Source organism: Centropristis striata, chromosome 10 (genome assembly GCF_030273125.1).
Source record: "Centropristis striata isolate RG_2023a ecotype Rhode Island chromosome 10, C.striata_1.0, whole genome shotgun sequence".
In the NCBI taxonomy this organism is placed as follows: domain Eukaryota; kingdom Metazoa; phylum Chordata; class Actinopteri; order Perciformes; family Serranidae; genus Centropristis; species Centropristis striata.
The window spans coordinates 7490357-7513322 of record NC_081526.1 but is presented as its reverse complement, the minus strand read 5'-3'; the positions used below and the strand labels follow the sequence as shown (position 1 = coordinate 7513322).

The 22966-nt window shown below is 38.4% G+C and overlaps 1 protein-coding gene across 1 annotated transcript in view; it reads right to left on the bottom strand.

Annotated features, from left to right (window-relative positions):
- The window catches only part of kcnj3a (potassium inwardly rectifying channel subfamily J member 3a), a 37653-nt gene extending 16083 nt beyond the window's left edge, over window positions 1-21570 (bottom strand). Inside the window, exons 1-2 of the mRNA XM_059343132.1 lie at window positions 20081-21570; window positions 17990-18206 (exon numbers count right to left, since the gene is read on the bottom strand). Of these exons, the coding sequence (XP_059199115.1) occupies window positions 17990-18206; window positions 20081-20761 (898 nt within the window). The 5' untranslated portion in view covers window positions 20762-21570. The remainder of the gene's footprint in view (window positions 1-17989; window positions 18207-20080) is intronic.
- Window positions 21571-22966: the final 1396 nt, after the last annotated feature.

The window sequence follows — 22966 nt, the reverse complement described above, 5'->3', positions numbered from 1 at the left end:
AAGGTTGATGGTTGGCATAACCACTGGGCATACTTGTTGTGTTTGCTACTTAAGCAGTATGCAGTATGTACAACATGTAACATCTGACGATAAGTCATTCAAACAAACAGCACCTGCCAAAGAAGAGGAAGCTTGAATATTGAACTTGGCAAGAGATAAAGAATTTTAAAAAAGCACCGTTACGTTCACAGAAAGTATTTATAAACAAAAACATTGTTTTCAGTTATCAGTGCTGGAAAAAAATGAATTATAATATAATAATAAACTCATCAAATTCAGTCTAAATAAAGTGACATACAGAAGTGGTGGTGTTACAGTAACCTAATATGATATTATATAAAGTGAGATTATTAGTATATATATATATATATATATATGCACAATATAACACAGCTGTATAATTATTAAATGTCTATTAAGAGTAAGTTATGAAAATAATAATAATGATAATAATAATTATTATTATTATTATTATTTTACTATTATCATATAATAATAACAACAACAATAATAATAATATGAATAATGATATAATGATAATATAATATAATAATAATAATGAATAATAATTATTATTAATATTGTCATTATTATTATTATTATTATTATTATTATTAATAATAATAATAATAATAATAATAATAATAATAATAATAATAATAATAATGATAATTAATTAATTAATAATATTAAATAATTTATGTTGTATTAATAGTATAATAAAGTAAATAAAAGTGTAATAGTGAACAGTGGTCATATGATAATAAAAATAATAATACTAAAAATAATAATGTGATAAAAAATTGTAACATAATATACAATATATACAAATAATACATATGAATATAATGAATATTGTTATAATTATTTTACAATTATACAACACCAATTCCCAAAAAGTTTTGCAAATTTGAAGAGTAAATAACAACAGAATGCAATGATTTCAGGGTGAGTCTTATCATGTTGATACATTGATTCAGATATAAACTATTTGGTTGAGACATTGAGACCAGTTAGTTCCTCGTGGTGGTTTTAGGATTCACTGTGTGTATGTAAATGTGAGGGGAAAGAGGACAGCTGTAGGGGTGGTGGGACGGCCTGGGGCGGGCCTCGGAAAAAAATTCCCCTTATTTTTATATCCCAATGTTGACAGGTAGGCTGAGATGGGATGTCTGTCTGGAGATTACAGGTGCTCTATCTGCACTGTACAGTTTATGCAATATTTCACAAAGTCCCAGCTGTTCCCATTATGGACTGAAAGAAGAAAAAAGGCAAAGAGGCAGGAAGTGTCAAGAATAAACTTTGAGATTTAGATGCCCAAAAGCCATCTCAGCTTGAGACTCTAAATAAATGCACTTTCCCTTGATAACACAGAGCTGGCTGCTTCTCTGGTCTAACAAAGTGAAGCAGCCGCGCAGTCAGCGGAGTGACAGCGAAGATAAAATGGGTTCTTTGGGGGCTGGAATAGAAAAGCACTGTAAACTCGGAGGCAGCCTGCCAGTGTTTCTTGATAGTGGCTGAAAAAAAACCTCAGCCTAAGTGGTATTCACAGACTCTCGTCTAAAAGAAGCTCATCCAGGTTGTAGAAGGATCATATCCGTTTGGTGCCTGGCTCAGTCAAAATCTCAGCTGCAGACACACTGAGGACAGAGCAAAGTCAAGGGCCAGACTCAGAGCAGAGAGCTATTTATACCAGCTGTCAAACCATCTATGCAGGCTCAATCTAGATTTATTTTTTGTAAAAGTCAATTAAGAAATCAGTGTCATAATTAGGGCCGGGACTTTAACACGTTAATTAAGATGAATTAATTACACAAAAATTGTGTCAAAAAAATTGACGCATTTTAATCGCACTTATTTTTTCACCGCGGAACGTTTCTCACTGGATGAGTTTCAGGCGGACGGATTATACTGGAGCACCAACTAGCATTCATGAGTTGAGACAACAACAAACCACAGTGAACATGAAGGAAGAAGCTGATGAGACCTTTGGTTGGCCCCGTGGATGACGGGACATTTAGTTACTAAAAACCAACGGATGGAAGCGTCGATAAGAGCATGGTTGTGTTGCTATGCAACAAGGAATTCACATATCACCGCAGCACATCTAGCCTCAAGTATCACCTCAATGCTAAACATATAGCAGCTAGCGGCTAGTGTGGTAGCTAGCGTGGATTGTGTTTTACTTAAAAAACCAAAGTATTATAGTTTACAGTAGGTCTACCTACCTATAGGCTACCGGAATTTATGAAATGTACTATATTTCTAAATATGCTATTGCGACACTTAATGGCAGAAATTGCACTGGTCTGTTGGACTTGAACAAAAATAAACAATATTTTTGTTGATTAAGCTTATGCATTCAGTCATTATTCAATGGTATACTAAAAATCAATGTGAAAAAAATTGCTTCTCACTGTTCTCAGGTCAAATATTCATATGCGATTAAAATGCGATTAATTTCGATTAATTAATTACAAAACCTCTAACTAATTAGATACATTTTTTTAATCGAGTCCCGGCCCTAGTTATAATATGATTCAACAACTGACAGACACCAAGCAGGTGACACTCAGTACTGACAGCAAAAATGAAGGTTTTATTCAAATGTCCTCTCTATATAAACTCTAACAATGAGAGTCACTGGAAAAAAAGGAAGGTGGACGTCAAAGAGTTCACCGCAACCTCTTATTTAGTGACAAAAATCACAAATAACCTCCCCCTCTCTCTTTCTGTCTGCCTCCCTCTTTCACCAAGTCACTCAAATGGTCACACACGCACACACACCCACACACACAAACTCACTCACCAGTGCAGTGCTGTCAGCAAAGTCTCCTGACAGTCTATCACGGCTGTGGAAACAGCTCAAGTGTTATGTATGAAAAAAATGCTAGCAAAAACAAGCATGAGAATCTGGACGCTGCACACACAGAGCACGGCCACACAACACCGGCCAACATTCATCCTGCTCTCATTGTCGGGCGCTCGCTGCGGCCAAGGCTGTCCACAAAATGCCTTTGCTGCATCGCTGGATTGCGAGGAGCAGCAATTAATTCGAGACAATAATCCTGTTCTTCATTTTGCAAAGCAGGAAGCAGAAGTCCCCTTTGTCTCCTTTTAGGATGGGTGTTATGGGATTTTGAGACCAATATCGATTCTAGAAGATTTAAAAAATTCACCGACTGCCAGTATGGTGGACGATATCGTGAAAAATTCGTATTGTGCACCAATTTTACATGGATATGACTACGTGAAGGTACTCAAAAGGCTGCATTTTAAAAAATAACTTTGTTAAAGAGAATGCCTTACATTGTCAGCCAATTCTAGAAATGAACATTGGGAAAATAAATAAATAAAAACTAAATTAATTGTATGTTCAGTAATGATCAAATACTGACCATCTAAATAGAGAATAAATTTAAAAAAATAATATAAAAAGGTTCATAAACTGTATGTTCAGTATCAGTCAAATACTGACTATTTAAATAGAGAATAATAAAAAATATATATGTAAATAGCTTAATAAACTGTATGTTCAGTATCTGTCAACTGCTGACCATGTAAATAAAGAATAAATAAAAATAAAATAAATAGAAAAATTAAATGTATGTTAAGTATCAGTCAATGGCTGACCATGTAAATAAAGAACAAATACAAATATATAGCTAAATTAATTGTATGTTGCAGTAATAATCAAATACTGACCATTTAGATAGAAAATTAAAAAAAATATATATATAAATAGCTTAATAAACTGTATGCTCAGTATCTGTCACCTGCTGACCATCTAAATATAGAATAAATAAAAGTAAAATAAATAGCAAAATAAAATGTATGATAATTCTCTGTCACTGACTGATCATGTAAATAAAGAATAAATCCAAATAAATAGCTAAATAAACTGTATGTTCAGTAACAGTCAATTGCTGATCATTTAAATAAAAATAAAATAAAATAAACAGTTATATGAAACTATTTCTTAATCACTCCAAGCATTATTTTCTGCAGTATATGTTCTATAAAAAAAGGTTTTCATATCGGTACATATTGAAAAACAAACAAACAAATACACGATAGATACTGAAATGTGTGTGAGAGGATAACTCTGCTGCGTCACAACATATTAAGCTGTTGTCCTAAATACAGTCCTGGGGAAAAGAGGACAATGTAAGGATGCTGGGTGGTGTGTTTAAGCTTACTGTGTAGAGGAAAGTTCAATTCACAGGTCTGAATAATGTGTTTCTTTGTAGTCCACAATTGACTTGTTATGCTTTCCACTGCAACGTTACAAAGGATTGAACAAATTGCACCTATAAAAGAGTAAAAAATCAAATAAAATGTTGATACAGATACTGCTATTGTGGCCACAAGTCCTGTCTGATCATCTGTTTCTATGGTGACCACCATCAAGTGGTAAAGTGTAGAGAAATCCACAAGCATTCAGTGACCTGTTTTTCACAGTTTGACTTTTCAAAGATGGAAATAAGTCCCCTCCCTCCGTTAAATACTGTTTTCGTGTGTGATCCATTTGCGAAGGTGGCTTCCAGTTGTTTGCAGCTCTGATGTTTATTCCACGCATACAAGCACCGGCTGAGCAATGAGAACAAGGAGGAAGCTGATGGAGGGAAAGGCAGGGGAAGTGCACTGCTGTGGGGGAGGGGAGAGCCTGGATGCTGAGGCAATTGCTTGAGTGTGGAGGCTGTTGGAAAGGGAAGGAAGGGAAGGGAATAGGAGCAGAGGGCTGCCAACCATCTCCACACAAGGTGGGGTGTCAGGCAGGCTGGAGGAACATATGGCTGTAGGCCATTAACACAGCCAGGAGAGCACATATTACCAAGCGAAGGCAATCTCAATACTGCCGTAAAGGGAACCAGTTGAGCAAAACGGCAATTGATGGATTTCCTTTAGGCCAAACTACCACTATTGGTCATATAGGAAAAATTACACTGGGGAGGAGTCTGAACCAAATGGGGCTATGAATGATTTTCTCCTTATTATGTATTGAGTGCAGAAATGATCAGAAAACCATTTTCTTGCAGACTGAATGAGTGAGAGCTGTAATCTCACATTGATCTCGGCTATTAAATCCACTTAAGTCATGAAGAGGAGTTACAGCTGAAAGTGTGGACACAAAAGAGGGATTTTTAAGCCTTAAGAGATCTCATTCTTAGGTGGTGCTAAAACAGACTAACTCGCTGGTAAAAAAAAAAAAAAAAAAAAAAAGGGAAAAAAAGGAGAAGTGTCCCTGTTGTTTTTCAAGTTTGTCACTTGAGCTCAAGAGCAGATTATTCTAGTAAATTCAAGCATGTCTGAGTGACAAAAACAGACAGAGAGGAGTCCCAGAGGACGGTGTTTCTCCAAGACAAGCTTTAAGAACAACATGTTCATGTGCCTCTGTGTTTAGGCCACAGGATTGATTCACCTGCACTTCAGGGACAGTCGCAGCCACCCAATCAATGCTGCAAGTGACCAACAATGCAAGTCATCACAACCTTCTTCATAACCTCTGAGACAAGTGGAGCCACAATATTATCTCTATTATGGACCTGGCAGACTTCCCCCCAAGTGTCCATCTTCCATCTAGCCAGGGTTTAAAACCCAGACGTACACTTTGTGTTGTTAATCACCTTCCCACAACAGCACAGGGAACATGTCTTCTGAGATGAAGCCAACTGAGACCATGTCAATTATTTATAACTCTTCGCAGCGTGACGAGAAGACTGATGCATTGTTGGTGAAGGCATTTCTTGTGCTTTCGTCACAACAGTTCATCCCAGGTCTGCCACCACACCTCCTCTGCCAGTGATTTATTGCCATCCAACAGGGACTTGACAAATCCCTAAAGACACAATTACTGTGCTCCCCCTGGGGAAGCTAGCACAGTTCATCTAAAAGGCATAATGAATCCTGGATGTCATAGCCGGTTCGCTGCAATGCCCATTATGGGGAGTTCATCCCCGGTGCAATTATTGTATGTACAGTAGACATAAGAGGTAAATCTCTGAGATGTGTTCTTAGAATAACCTGTTTGTTTATCTAAAATTAGACAAGCTATTCCAGCATTATTCGATACAGCAGGCAAGCTCAACTCCACCGCCCTGATGTAGAGCATAATGAGTTCTTCAACAGATACAGCGGGGTGGACAAAATATCATGAACACTTTTTTAATGCAATCAAATCTAACAACCTGGCAACAAATCAGTAAAACTTCAGCATGAGGTGTCTTTATGGTACGGGTGGGCGATATGGCCCTAAAAGATTATCACGATATTTCAGGGTATTTTTGCGTTAACGATATTTTGATGATATTACAAAACACTGACCAACTAAAAATAATGTTCTTGACTCTTGAGTATGAGCAAATAACAAATAACTGCTCTGCAGTGCGATCAATCCGTAGCACTTCTACTTTTGCTGCGAGCCGTTGCTAAATGGCGTCAAGCTCAACAGAGCAGATTGCAAAAGACAAGAAATCAGACACAGAATCAACGTAATACTCTCCCAGCCCCTTTCAAAATAAAACACAATACGCAGTTTGTGCAGCCTAAACGACTTCACATCAACATTACGTCTTGACCGGTGGCACCAGATCAGCAATCACTCAATCAATCAATCAATCAAAGGGTCTCAGAGGGTCGGAGACATGGACGACGAGATTGTTGAAGTGGAACAGCAAACATGCATGACATAACACATTCTTTTTTAAAGGATAGATGGTCAGATCAACAGATCTTCCACGTCGGAGAAGCAAAGTAAGCTGTTTGTTGTTGTTGTTTACTTTATACACACAGTTTATCACGGGATCTTGAGGTCTCCTGTTCAGGATTATCATCTGTTCTCCTTATCTCACGTGTATACGGCTGGCTCACTACGCTGCCGTTACGTGCCCGAGGGGAATTGACGCCAGGCAGAGGACGGAACAAAGTAGAAATCCCCAGTAACTTTAACCAATCATACTCCTTATGCCTAAACCTAACCAACAATTGTCCACCACTTTCAGAAAATGAAAGATACTATTCATTGCAGGACTGTTACTACAAATTTAATTAGAATACATAGACAAAACCAGCATCCGCTTTGTATGTTTCGCCATTTAGTGGCACCACCATTCGTAGGACTCATGGGCAGTTGGATTGACGAGGAATTAACTCAACTAATTGATGACAAACTGTGGCATTAAATGTAGACTATCTGCTAAACAACAGCAGTTTTTCATGGTTGAAAAAATCATTTCAGTTAAATATGGGGACACCATTGTACATGTTTTGTTTGGGATGGTGAACCAATGATGTTTACTGACTTGATTTGACTTACGTTGGGTTCCCCTCGTTAGAGCAACTAATGTATATACAGGTGCATCTCAATACATTAGAATATGATGGAAAAGCCCATTTCCAGTAGTTTAAGTCAAACAGACCCAACCAAGTATTGAGTCATATAGATGACATACTTTTCAGAGGCCAACATTTCCATTTTAAACATACTTTTTAAAACTGGTCTTTTGTAATATTCACATTTGTTGAGACACTGAATTTTGGATCGTCATTAAATGTAACCATAATCATTATAATTAGAAGAAATTAAATAAATTAAGGCATGAAATGTTTCATTATGTGTGTAATGGGTCTATGAAATTTGAAATTAAAACGTAATTCCAGTTAATTGATGGAGTTTACCTATTCTGTGGGAATGTTACCCAGCTAGGCAGTGTTGCTGGGCTAATATTACATGTTTTTCCATCTTTTTGTGGCTACGAAGATGCTTAAAGAACTCCTAGACATTGATGTAAAAAGTCATGTTACACATAGAAAGTAAAGGTAAAGTAAAAACATTTTACAGTGTTTGGAACAGCTGGAAATCAAATGTGCACATATAAAAGGCAGTGGCTGCCATAGCAAATGTTGCTTGTTTACTTCCTGTACTTGTATACAGATCTTCATGATTGTGTTTCCCCTTCTTGCTTCTGTACTGTACAGTATGTACTGCTGTCTGTAAAAAGTTACATCACCAAGCCTCTGAAATCATTTCAAATCTTCTCATGCAGTTCTTTACTTTTAAAGAAAGAAATACAATCCTGACATCTAAAAACCCAGTAGTGGGAGCATGCACGCAGATGGCAGTAGGGACGGGGGGGATATGTCCCCCCAGATTCATAGTGATCCCGATCTGTCCCCCCCACTTTCAGTGACAAACATCGTTGCAAAAACAGAGAATTAATGTTCCGTTACTTTGACTAATTTACATTGCAGCGCACATAGAGTCCGTTGGCTAATGGTGCATTCAAGGTCTACACGAATGTCAGAATTTTCGACGTTGTTCTCAGCTCCAAGTTCCGACTTTCAAGTTCCTACGTTGCGGCAAGAACTTGTTAGACTTCAAAATAAAAGCAAACACATGTAGCTTTCAAAATAAGAGCACATGGATGTGTTAGCAGAGTCCACCACAGAATTTACAAGAAGACTGTAAAAATATGATGCCTTAAATAAAACATAGAAGAACCCTTATTCTCCTTTACAATAATTCATTAAAATATGCAATTATTTAGATGGAATAGTGGCATTAGAATGTGGCACCAAATTTAGGCTTTTAGGGCAAAAATGTCTCCCCCCCTACTAAGTTATGGTCTCCCCATCAAAGTCTCAGAAAATCCTGTAGGAAACACTTGTTCTACATGCTTGACAGACTGTAAAGACAAGAAATGTCCCAGCAGTATGTTCAGGGTAATGAAAGGAGGAGAGATGTTTTTGGGTCCTTCACTGAGTCAGCTTCAAGTCAGTAAATCTGTTTGGCTGCACTGGGAATTTCATGTACAAACTTCTTTTTATTTATGTAAATATGTTTATTGTTGTTTACACTACAGTTCATTTAAAAATGTTTAAATAAAACATATTTTCGTTAAGGCATGGAGTGGAAAAATGACTCATTGAGTTGAAATCATTTGCTGACAGCTTCGCCCCCCAGTTCAAAAATCCCATCTGCGCCCCTGAGTGGGAGGAATATTCTGATTTTTTACTCAAGTACCACAATGTAAAAATACTCCATTACAAGTAAAAGACCTGGACTTTACTGCCCTACAAAGTCTAACTGCAGTAACTATGCAAGAGTAAAACTGAGAAAAACAGTTTTAAAGTTTTTTAATATTTTTTAACGGTCCAGCCAAATGTCTTTAACAACTCTATTTAAAGATTTGTGTATTTTAGACTTAATATTATAAAACAATGTTATATTTTCGTTTTAATACGATACAAAATACATAATAATTTCCCTTTCAAATAAACTTATAATTTCTATTATTCTTGTCTTCACTATTCAATATAATGAAGAAATACAGGCTACACTGTATCAAGCCAGTTGCAAATTGGTTTCAATTTGTATGTATATCCAAAGCAAACCGTAGTAAGGGCAATTACTATGCTCTGCTTTGGTTTTGAGTTGGATTTTGTAGTTACTGCAATTTTTATATCATTATTTCTCTGAAATAAAGCAAAATTGAAACCTAAAACTTTGTCACAAGATAAGACGGACATGAAGGAGTTCATTTTTAGTTATAACTCAATTTCAACCAAAGTTGTAGTTACTGCAGTTTGGCTTTGGGCAGTTTAGCCATTCTGTACTTTTCCAGGAAGATTACCAGGAAAGTGCATTTGTATATTTCTGTATTCAGGTCCAGACTTAATGTATCACTACACCTCTCTCTGCGTGACACTGAAAACATTACCCACATTTGTCATGCTGGAATATTCAAGGCAGGTAGATGGAGCATGTGTTGTTGTTAAAGTCAAATGAACCAAAAGCATGAAATACATTTTAACAAGAGCGCTGTAAGCTGTCCGACACGTGGCTCGCTGCTGCACAGGTGGAGCTCAGCAGGGACAGCCACCTCTCTCCTGAGCTCTCACCCTGAGCACATTACATTTAATTGGAAACTCCCGCTCTCACCTGATCTGCCACGTAACCCACTTTAACCCTGTGACCCGCGGGGCTGCTGCAGGGAGCGCGACACCAGGAAGAGAGGACGTGCTCTCGCTGTAATGACTCAGAATGAATTATGGTCAGTTTTCTCCAGAGGACGCCACAGTCTTGGCTCATATCCGGAGTCCGCTTGCGCCGGTGTTTACCTAAGATCCTGAGCTCCTGACGTCAGGTGACCCCAGACCTCCGGGACGACGGCCTCTTACTCATATGATTGAAACTATTAGGCCGCCGGCGCAACAGAAAGCTCTCCATTTTCATTTCAATTACTGCTGCTGATGATAAAACACAGATCGGGCCATGACATTGGCTTCTCTGCTAATCAGCAGCAATAGATGTTTCCAATTAATTATACTGGCTGGCTTTAATACTAGACAGTCCGCTTCAAAGTAATAATCATTCTTAATTTAATTTCTAAATATACACTTTATGTGTATTTGTGGCACAACATAACTTAATTGAAGCTATGATGATGATGATTACTAGGTCAGGTAATTACTTTTTTATTTATCTAAACTAAGTGGCATGAGTCTCTTCTTTTAATTAAGAATTCATATTTTTAATCATGAATCCACCTAGAGACATCAATGCACATATCCTTGTATTTTTCGCTGCTTTTTCTCAAACTTTAATACCATACAGAAGTATAATCCAGACTTTAGAAAATGCGCAAATGCATCTTTTAAAGTAGAGCATAAAGGTAGGCGATTCATTATTCAAAGCTGCTCGATCCAGCCACATAGTGCATTTATGCACACATGAATAAACATTACCAGTTGATCCAGTCTATATGCAACTAACCCCCTTCCACCCACACTCATTTTAAAATGAGCAGATAGCTGGGAAAATTCTATTTTTTATTCTATAGCTGTGAATCATAGGGAAGCCTTGTAGCAGTACGAGAAAGAGGGGGCAGAAAGAAATCTTTGAAAACAATCGAAATCAACGCAAGACTTATAGACCTATATCGAATAGAAGACAACGTGTTGTTGATGTTTTTGCCATCATTTGCCTCATAATTACACAACTAACAGTTATTTTCTTCCATGTCTAATCCGACAATTATTTTCCCTTTTAATCATTTTGTCTAAAGAATGTCAGAAAATAGTGAAAAATGTCCATGCCAGTTGATCAAACTCTAAGTAATGTCTTTAAATGTCTTGATTTGTGCCAAAGCACACACAGAAAAAAACATTTTTAAATGATGTAAAACAGAGAAAAGCACGACTTTTCTATATTCGAGAGGTTAATAATGCCATTTCTGCTATTTTTGCGTGAGAACTTGAGCTGGCAATTCATTTTCTGTTAATTGAGAAATCAATAAGTCGACTAATAATTGCTATTCTCATAATTCAATCAAGAGGTTAAGTTTGATGCTCTGTCCATCTCACATTCAGAGGGAAATAATTTCACACGGTGAGTTAGCTGAGAAAGTTTTCCTGCAGTACAAATGTGCTGTGTCACCAAAAGAGTGAAATAAAGTCTAACTGGAAATTTTCTGAGCAAACAAATACAAACATTTAAATGAACACCAAGACAGCAGACTTTATCATTAAGTAAACTTCCTAAAAAAAACAAAAAAAAAAACCTTGTCAACTTTGCTCAATAAAAAAAAAAAGTCGAGATATGACTTATTTTTCAGGATTTTATGCATTTCACGGCAAGTGTAATGATCCCACTGCACACATTTGCATGAAAGCCACATCGCTCTGAAAAGAAAAGAGGTTTATGCTGATGATACAGTTTATGCTCGTGAATTATTGCTTTTCGTAACTGATGAGTAAATTTAAAAACACTTTGCAGAGCTTGTGAAGATCTGCCACCATGTTAGACCCCAAACACTGAACCAAATCTCAGGGATAGACGAATGTGCTGACAGACATCTTTTTGTTCTCGAATGAAAATGAGTTTCCTGTGAAATAAATCATCAACCTGTTTATCTTTGTTAGTTATTATTTCTCTAATCTGAACACCGCCTGTTCTTAAATTACATAAATACACATTAGATCTTTAGCACACACAGGAGCTGCAGCATTTGGACGGTTGTGGTGTAGCTGCATCACATCCAACACTGAAAATGAATTTAGTAGCAATACACTGATTAGCTTCATGGATGGAGGAACCTAAACGTCTGTTACTGGCAGCTACAGTTTATTTTGGGTTGTGGAGAATCAGCTCCAGTAATGAACAGATTGCCTCTGGCTTGGTATTTAAGCCTTTGCAGTGTTGAACAGCATTACTGGTGTTAATGGGACACTTATCTAAACTTCTTGTGTATTTTAAGACTGCATGTAGTAGTTGTGAATCAGCTGATGAGTCAAAGTCAGGTCAGCATCGAGCTGTGTAGTGGCACAGCGAAAATGACCCCGCAATGCTATTAATATGTCATTATATCACAATTTGTTAGCAGCCCCGACAGCATGTGGCTGCTATTGTTTTCACCTTGTGACTCTGAGTGTCTCTGTTTGTGTGTCATCGTGGTGAGATGTGATCCTGGAGACACAGACTGGAGTTAAGAACTAACACAAAAGTGGTTTTGATCACGTTGTCAGGTGGGTATGTGTGTGTTTTTGACACCGCAACACCGTCACAATCATGCAAGATGCAGACACCAAACTTTACAGGTGTGTTGTTAGGATCAAAATAAAGTCTGAGTTTGAACACTGCAAAAACCAACTGACAAAAAATGAGAAATAAATAACTATAATTAAGCAAATACATGCTTGAAACAAGTAAAAAATATATCTGCTAGTGCAGTGAGTACATTTTTCTTTGTCAGAAAAAGTAGATAAAAATATCTAGGCACTGGAAAAACCGATGATGTCCAAAAATACTTATTTGGAGCAATTGTGGCTTAAAAAAGCCCAACTGTAGTTACATTAAAATAAGCCAGCAATACTTGAAACACGTTTTTTCTCATTTCAGTGTCTGTGGGTAGATAATGGTGGTAGAAAATGCTTTTGAAATAGCATTTAAAGTAAATGCAACTAAAACTCTCAATTGAAACAGATATTTTAGGTAAAATCTTACCATATTCAACAGTTGAATAGATTGAAAAGCATGAAAAAGCTCATAATGTGAATCCTAAAAAAGAAGTCTTACACAAGACTGGTTATTCACTCGTTTTTGTTACAAAAAGACACGTTCTTAAAATAAGCACATAAAGCTGTGGTCAGTAGGTAAAGTATACTCAAAACAAGATATTTAAGATACTATTGCTAGATATAAGAAGACAATACTTGGCAAGCTTAATGTTTTTTGCAGTGAATGGGTGCAATCCAAGAGAGAGAGAGAGAGAGAGAGAGAGAGGTGGATGGGAAGTAGGGAAGAGTGTTGGGAACAGTGCCATTTAATCACAAGATGGTCTTTAGTTTGGAGACATTTTGACATGTCACAGTAGGAAAAGCAAAGGTGTTATACTACAATTAATTATTCTATTTAGCTTCTCACTGTAACATTAACAACATTTCCATCCACTTGTTTTTATGCACATTAAAAGGCTGAAATGCTGAAAAAAATCTAAATATTGCAAAAATGTTTATTCTCTTGGCAGAGAGGGAAAAGTTGAATTAAAAACAGAATGTGATTTTGCATGATTAAAGTACAGAAAATGTGTGTCTTAAACGTTCACTGAAGCTTCAGATCCACCGAGTCAACAAATTAATACATGGAACAAACATAAATGCCATATTTCCCCTTAGGTTTTCTACATTGTTTTTGATTATTTGAGCTTTGACTGGCGCTTCAGTTACATCATCTTGTCGCACCCCTCCCTTTTCTCTTGCAATAGTTTGATGGCACCAGACTGGAGAATTAGCACCACTAGCTGTTTCTGTCAGTGCACCAACTTCTAATATTTGCACAACAGTGATGGATGGAAACACGCATTTATTTTCACTTCTGTTGCAGATTTCCTGGAAAATACATTTGGACTGGAGTTCTACTGTCATGGCTTCTTGGGACACTTGAACACAACTGAGTCATCATTAATGTCATTAGTAACGCCTTTGCTTTCCCTCCGACAAATTAAAATGTGGAAAAAGCATATGACCACTTGCAGTTAGCAGATTTACACAGTTGATTGAAGGCCCTGTGCTCCAACAGTGGGTGGAGCTATACGGGGAATCACATCATGTCACAGAACTCTATGAACCAATAAGAATGGGTTGCCCCGCCCTAACCGGTGCTGCATAACAAACAGGCAGCTGTCAATCAAGCCCTGTTCACACACACAGTCCTGGGCAGAGATTGAATTCGGCAACATAAGTGAAAACACAGTGTATACCACTAATTTGTTATGCCAAATATGTTTTTTTCTATATCTTCTAGTAAAAACTGAACTGATGTACAGCATGGTGCTGAAGATTTTGATACCAGAGATCGAGTTAGGCATCCTTAGTCCCACATGTGGTTATGTTTAGGCCACAAAAGCATTTAATTACCTATTATGTAAGGCAGAAACTTTCAGATTTCAGTCAGCTGTTATTGAAGTAAACATGGGTCTTTTTTAAGCCATTTTTTATTTTTGGGATCGCTCGCTACCACTTTCTCATATCCGATAAGTCTTTTCCCATCTCTTAAACAACTAAGCTGTTAATAATACATTTGTATGGATGCATTTTGTATAATCTACAGTAGCCATCTAAAAAACATTGGACTTAAACTGTGAAACAAATATTCTACTTCCCCGAAGGAAGAAATACACAGCTAACAACCAGTAATAAAATACTGCTGCCTCGTTTTTTCCCAGAACTTTTTCCACACAGCTTCTTCTCTCTGATCTCTGTTGCTCATGACACATCTCTCTTTACTGCATGTGGCTCAAAGTTAACTTAAGCATTTATATGATAGATAGTAAAAAAAAGGAAAAAGAAATACAATGTAAACTAAAAAAAACACAGTTTGGGCAGCATTACATTTCTTCCAAACGTATTTGCCATTTTAAATAAACAGCATATTAACATAATTTCTATGCAAATCAAAGAAACAATACTGAGGTAACAGAACAGAAACTGTGATCAGTTTGTCCGGCAGACTCCAACATATCACAACTGAGCAGATGTTACTGCACTGCGGACTCTCAGAGAGTTAACAAGCTTAATGTTCAACAATAAAATCTACTACGCATTTATTTTTCATCAGGAAAGTCCAATTACTGGTATGAATTGTATTGATTAGTAACATTTAATCCATATTATACATATATTATATAGAATATGTTAAATGCAGAGATAGATTCTCACTACACTGTGCTGTAGTACAGTGTAGGTGCTTATAATGACCTTAAAGTTAATTGGCATTAAAACTATGCACAAACACAAAGCAATACGAGCCGAGCTGCAGTCATTACTTGTTATTGCAGTGTTAAATTCCTCTATTGTTATCCAAACACCTGTCATGCCTGCAATGCACAAATAATGCAGGAGTAGCTTGGTGTTATTGTGCTGAGATTCACATCAACAAAGTATGAGGAGGATGATGTGCTCTCACACTGAGCCTGACATACATATCTGCTCTGCAGCCAATGACACTGTAGCAACTCTATAAAGATACTTGTTGGGGAGTGATGAGCTTTGTGTTGCTTGTATTGATTGTTATTGTGTCAGACATTATCCCTGTTAGTGCTGTTAACTCAAGCGAAACGTGTTACTACAGGCGTCTTGTTTGTGCTTTTTCCCTCTTACGGCTATCCTGTTTTGCAGGGCGAGCAGTCAGACAGCATGTACAGTACATTAATTGCAACGTGATGTAAAGCCAACTCATCCTCAGCAGCAGCAACATCTTCCCGCAGAAACCAAACTTGATACCACAAAGCCACAACTGGCATCGCTCCAGAAGAGAATCTGCTGCTACCAGACTTCCTACATGTCTCATTTGGAAGGTGCATCATACTGAGGTGGTGATCAAAAACACCTTGGGCTCCTGTTCAAAAGCAATAAGGAATAGCTCATGCCTTTTTATACAATGTTGAAGCTGTCAAAGGTTACAGCAAATTTTTTTAGCTCCTACGTGCTCTGTTCATACACGCTTTTCTTGTGCATGAAGAGAACTTCAGTCAGTGCAAAAATATTTGTGTGTGATATCCAAGAACGAAAGGTTACTATGTCAAATTGGGTTGTGTCTGAGGAGGGACACAGAGCCAGTCATTGTGGAGCTTTAATCTTGCAGTGGAGGGTTTTTCAACTTCCAGACAATGGTTTTTCCAACACATAACACCAGAAAAAACAACAACATGGATCTGGAGAGTTGGGCAGCTTCTTCACTAGTAAACACCGAGCCTCATAAATATTTCATCTTATTCTTTCTCTGCTGTAACACCTGTTCTGGCAAGCACTTCATGGTACAGTAACGCCTCCGTGTGCTTTTCATATTCCAGCAGAGATCCTCCTTAATACCAGGCGATGTTGTCAAACCGGGCGGTTTCATTTCATGTTCGGCATTCGCATGTTTGTCTGTTTTATTACTGATATTGTGTTATGATTCCTATACCATAGGAATAAAAACCTAAGTTTAGGTGCAGTGCTGCAATCCTGAATACTCAAGGAGAGGTTGCCATGGAAACAGAGTTACATTGGCCAGAAATGAAAGCGTCTGAGGATTTAGACTTTCACTGTACATAAATTTTTAACCATAGATTGTTTCTACATCAGCCTTTTCCACCGACTCCACACAACCACAACAGCTCCTCCATGCAGACATTTTTAGTGACGTAAACACGTGAGCCGGTTTAATTAAAAGTGAGATTGTGACTGTTATAAATGATCCGATGACACATGCTTCTGTGACTGTAATACTATAAATACCTGCTAATGTTTCAACTCAGTCTCGTCGCCACGCTGAATATTTTCATACCTTAAAAACTAAAGCAACCTGTGCTTACAGCAATTATATTAAAATGACTCTCATTAAAAGAAACAACACTGACACTACATTAATTGAATTCATTAACTGGGAGAAAAGAAGAAACAAAGAGAGGAACATCAAGCGCTCAAACAGGGAGCAGAGCAAATTCTGTGGGACATATCTGACACGATATCCACACTGTAGTGATACTCCAACATTACTTCTATGTGCACCCAGCTGAGAATTTGTCAGGTCTCATCAAAATGACTTAAATGTCACATGTCATAAACTGAATAGTCGGCATGTCAGATACATCTCGGCTGCAGGGAGACGTGAATAAAACTGCACCAGATGATCAAAACTATCTATTAGAAACTGAATATATTTGCTAATTGCTGTCTGCAGTGTCAGCCTCCCTGTCACATCTCCATATGCTGTTTTCTCTGAACCAACCCATTACTACTGCTCCTCTGTTCGCTCCATAACACCGAAGGAGCTCTCCCCACACTATATCAGCTGTGTCAAATAAACGGTAGAATTCAAAATGACCACAGTGGAGAATTTTACTTGAGGCATTACTCATCTTGTGGAAATGGAATTCCCTAATTCCAAAGGGACCTTAGAAAGCAAATTATTATCCCCTGTGAGAGGAGCAGCCACGAGGTAAGTGCGGTACGGGCACAAAGGCGGAGGAATGGAATTTGTTTCAGATGAGAAAGAGAAAATGTATATAGCCTAACATTGACCCTGCTGGAGTTTGAAAGTGCTCATAAAACTTGGCTCTGCCACCCACAAAACCCATAAGATGTTTGAATGCATGGAGTTGAAAAAAAAAATCCAAACGGTTTCACTTAAAGCCTGAAACACCAAATAATCATCTATGATGTATCAGGCTGACCACTGCTATTACCAGCTTTTGTAGCCACAGGAACAAAAATCAATAAAATGCAATAAAAGGGTCAATTTGGATGTCAGCTATTAACACCTATGATGTAGCTCTAGTTATTTATGAGATTTGGTCCAGAAATAGATACTGCAGCACCCTTAAAAACATTGTGAGACAACACAACATCTTCAGCTACTGTACATCCAGCCTGCAGCCACAACATGCAGCAAAACAAGCTCTCGTTTCCAGCAGCGGGCCTATAAAAATGCACGTTTGCGGTAACTCACCTGTAGTCTCTACTATCCCTTCTAGTATCACCACAATTTCAAACTGCTCTGTTTGCATGGACCTCTGGGAGAGCTCGTAGAAGGGGCTTTTGGTGTCAATCACATGGCAGATCGTGAGTGGTGAGACGAGGAAGAGCTGGTCTGCCCCGGTACTGAAACCCACGTCCAGCTCCAACTGATCCAGCGGAAGAAACTCGCCCTCGGGCGTCTGGCGAGACTAAGGAAGCGTACAGGAAGAGACAGAGACAGAGATGTTTGGTGGGGGAAGGAAAAGGGGGTAAGGCAGACTTATCTACAGCATATCAAGAGCCTTTGTGGGAGCTTTTCACATTTTTATATGCAATCACAGCAACCAATCATCAGTCTATCAGAAAAATTGCTATAATTTGCTTAAATGACATCTAAAGAGGCATCTATACTGCGAGAGTATCCATCTCAGCGTGTGGTTTTGTGCACCACTGGGACTTAAAATGTGCCAGTTTTTAAACATCTGATTCAGATCAACTGGGTTAATTTTCTTCTCTAAATGTTGCCTTATACTCACCTGCTGTGTCACCACATGGAAACTTCAATTAATGCTCAATTTGCTTTATTAAAATTAATTAGCTAGGATGGATATTGTTGAATGTGTCCTTGCTGAGTTTAAACTTACCTTAAACGTTAAGGGAACCTACATTTAATCTCCAGTAACATCACTGTATTCCAATATATGATGAGAATGCACGATATGGATTTATTTTCAAACGTTAACCGATAATTACCTCATGGCCAATACCGATACGATAACCAGTAATTTCACAAATTTTTGAATCTAAAAAGTTCATAAGCTGCAGTTTATGCACAACTGAGGATAAGAAAGGCTGATATGGGTGATGTAATATTTATATTGTTAACATAACAAAAGCAAAGAACAGCTCTTTTGTATTTACTTGTATAGAACATAGAAAAACTTGGCAAATATAGTTTAGCTTATATAGAACATTTTGCAAAGGAATTCCTAATAAAAGCTTCAGCATAATTAATCAAATCAGACAAGTCAATTGTGTTTATTTTCATATTGCAAACCAATTTAAAGGTGCATTCCACCACCTATTGTATTAGTTTGTGTAGATGCTGCACTTGTTAATTGTTAATCAATAACAGCAATTTGGCTTTGTATCATCTGCAATAATTTATCGGCTATTTTATATCTGAAGAATATATAAACATAGAAATGTTCTAGTATCGGTAGGTAAATCATCAGCTCTGATATATATCGTGCATCCCCAATATATTACCATTATACCTGGTGGATATTTACATTGCAGAGCATTAAAAAGTGTTTATAGGTTTACTATAGACTTAAGTGGAGTCAGGAGGTGGACAGCAGGGACCTCCATAGATGATGTTCTCCTAATAAGCAACAGCAGCACATTTACACAATTGTAACACACTAGCACTTTAAAACAGTTTAGAAATTAGCATAGAAATGACATGTTCTTCTCAAGTTCTGATGTATGGACATGAAGGCCAACTTGACTGATCATTTTTACTCTATCAGTAATGCAAAATATGTAAATTGTGAAATAGATAAAAAGGCCTTCTGTGCCAAAGATAGCTCAAGGTCTTGGTGGCCATTTGCATCCATTTGCATTAGGGCTGCCCCCTCTTAAGTCCATTAGTCGACTAATTGGTAATTTTTGTCTTAGTCAACAAACATTTGTTTTCCTTAATTAGTAATTTGTATGCTTTTTCCATGCTGAAATCATTATTTCAGTCAAAATTATGAGCACAACAGCACATTTTAAGTGGCGCTTTTGCCTGGTTCTTTGTAGAGAAACTCTGTTTTATAGATCTGAATCAATTAATCGTTTAGTTCACAAAATCTTATGAGTGTAAGTCGACTGAGAATGGCTTCAGTGGAGGACAGCCCTGGTTTGCATCATTGTAGTGTTTGAAGCTTTGTCCAATACATGCATCATGTGAGGAGTAGGCTTAAATGTCAGTGTGTAGGCCTTTCAGCACCAGTTCCCTAAAAAAACAAACTGGGCCATGATAAACAATGGAAATAGAAGTAAAATACTGGATGCCTCTAAAAGTAGCATCACTTACTTTCAGCAATTTGCAGCGGATCTGTGCAGAGACCATATGGCTGTTACGCAGGTTGCCGACCCTGAACATGAGAGTTAGTTTTCCATCTCGCATAGAAATCGCAGCATGTTCACTGAACATCAAAGTCTCGGCCCTTTTCTTGGGCTGAGACATCTTGATGAACATGCAGCCGATCAAAAAGGCATCGACGATCGATCCGAGGATCGACTGGAAAAGAAACAGAATGATCCCCTCGGGGCATTTGTCTGTGATGTATCTGTAACCATATCCTATAGTGGCCTCGGTCTCTATGAAGAAGAGAAAGGCTGAGGGAAAGTTATAGACGTTGGCCACACATGGAGTGTACTTGTCAGTGTGGTGGTTTCTGTTGAGGTCTCCTCTGAGGAATGCGATGAACCACCACATAGAGGCCATGAAGAGCCAGGCGACTGTGTAAGTGAGGATGAAAATAAATAGATTCCAGCGCCATTTCAAATCTACGAGTGTTGTGAATAAGTCTGAGAGGTATCTGCTGGTTTCACCACCCAGGTTCCCATGCTGGACGTTACATCGCCCGTTCTTGTCCACGAACCGCTGCCTCTTCCTCTTTTTCTCTGGAGGAGGCTGGTTGAATCCAGACCCGCTAGATGAGGTGGTCACTACCTGATAATCGTCCCCAAATTTCTTTCGAAGTGCAGACATACTACGATGACAGCAGCGAAAGAAATAACAAAGGATTCAATGGTATAAAAAAAAAAGTCTGGGTTGTAGTTGCTGCAGTCGTTAATGCCCGTGCGCAATGTCTCCTCTTTGGAAATAAGGCGATAAAAGTGCGCTGTCTTCGCCCCAGTTAGTCTTGCACCGTCCTCTTTCGCCACACACTACTGTTGCTACACTCTACAGCCATGAAATATCAATAATGTACGAGTAGTTTACAAACCTCGAAGATAGAAGCCATATGAAAAAAATAAGCGACGCACAGGAGGATAAGGTATCCAAACGCGCCAGTCGCAGTCCAGGTTTTACAGGTTTATCAGTTGCTGCGTCGTGGATTACTCATCGCCCGTGAAGGTTGGGGCTATATCGACCTGTTCAAAACTGTACTCACGGAGTAAGTTTTCATGCGAAAGTTGAAAATCCTTTAACGGCCCATAAAACACCAATATCTCCGCGTAATTAGTCGCTGGAAACGGTTTCCAGGAGAAAACGTCTCTGTGCGCACTTGCGTCTGAGATTATTCGGGTTCCAGTCCTTCCTTTGTGATCTGTATACATAGGAGAGGAATTGCCTCCAAGCATATGAGTGTAAAAAATGACGAGATGGAGGAAGAAAATCACTGTCCCACTGTCGTCATTTTTGGCTGCGCGCATCGACGCTGATTGCCAGGTTCTTTTCGGGCACCTTTCCCCTCTCTTAGAGAAATGTCGACTGGGTTGTCATGGTTCAGCGGTAGAGATCCACCAGATGCTCTTTTGGCTGCTTAGATCCTTCTTTCCCGTCGATTTCCCTGCGCGGCTCCTGCGCACTTCCACGTTTCCAGTGATGCACTCACTGTTGCCTAGTGGTACTACAAAGACAGACAATTTGGAGGAGGAGGGAAGAGGGTTCGCCTGATTTGACAGTTTTTTTTCCTTCAAGTGATCAAATATGGGAAACTGCAGCCAAGATGTGATGATGACTATCAAATAATCACACTGAAAACCACATTTTTGCTTTTTATTAAACAGGCCTCTGGCTCTTCCTATCAAATTTTTTAATATGATTATGTAAGTGGGAGCAATAAAAATAACAGCATTTTACACCTTATGTTGCAATAACACTGCCATGAAGCATCCTAGTTTCATAATTCTGAACAAATATATTTCTATTGTTCGCCTAATTTCTCTGCAAAATATCTGCAGCTCACGGACAAGTCCTCCCATCTGTGGTGGACATTTACAAATGCACCTTATTTACCGGATGTTATTCTGGGTCACCTGAGCTAACAGCCACTGATGACCCCTCTTCCATCCCATGGGTGACTGCTCCCACTTTATCCCGTGAAAACAGCACAATACACAAGAGATCTAAACAGAGTAACAAGTTCTGCAGGAAAGCTGCTGACACTCACAGCAAACTGTATTAGATCTCAGGGGAAACAAAGAGCTGCAACGAGGATGCACTGCTCAGAATTCACTCATCGTATTACCGAGATCATGGCCACAGAGGAATACACCCACACCATAGTTACCCAGGCTTACACGCTGTCTCTCAAACACACATGAAACAGGGTGAATAACATACCAGCACCTCTCACATTCACACACACACACAGTTTCCTCCCTCCACACCTCTACCTTTCTCCTCGTTATTGTAATGTTGTGTGTTGCAGCGTGTTCTGGCAGGATTTCTCCCTGTTAAAAGCACAATTACCACTTAATCAAGAGGTCACTGATGGCTTTCAAATTCACATGGCAGTCCGTTTTAGCTGGAGACAAGGTGTAACAACAATGAAGCAGTTTGTGGATCAGTTCTGATCCTTTTCACCCCTCAAACAGTAAACATGAGCGGGTAAATAAAGAGAAGAGAGAAAGCCTTCCAATTAAACCGCCATACTTTTAAATCAAGCTCACAAATCGTTCACAAGGTAAGGTTTATGCATTACACATATTTTTCTACACTCTGCTGTCATGTTATGCAGCATCTGTTGATTTTTTTTTACATGCCAAAATACACAGTAAATGTCTACAGCTGTTATTTTGTAACCATTTTTGGATCCATTGTCTGAGCTCGCAGGGATCAATACGCTGTCGAGTCAGTCTGCTTCCAGGCGAAATCTACCTCTCCTATTATCCTGCAGCTCCCTGTGGTTTACTGCATGAGATTCCGCGTCCAGCCTGAGCCCAGCGCGCCCTACTGTACAAATGG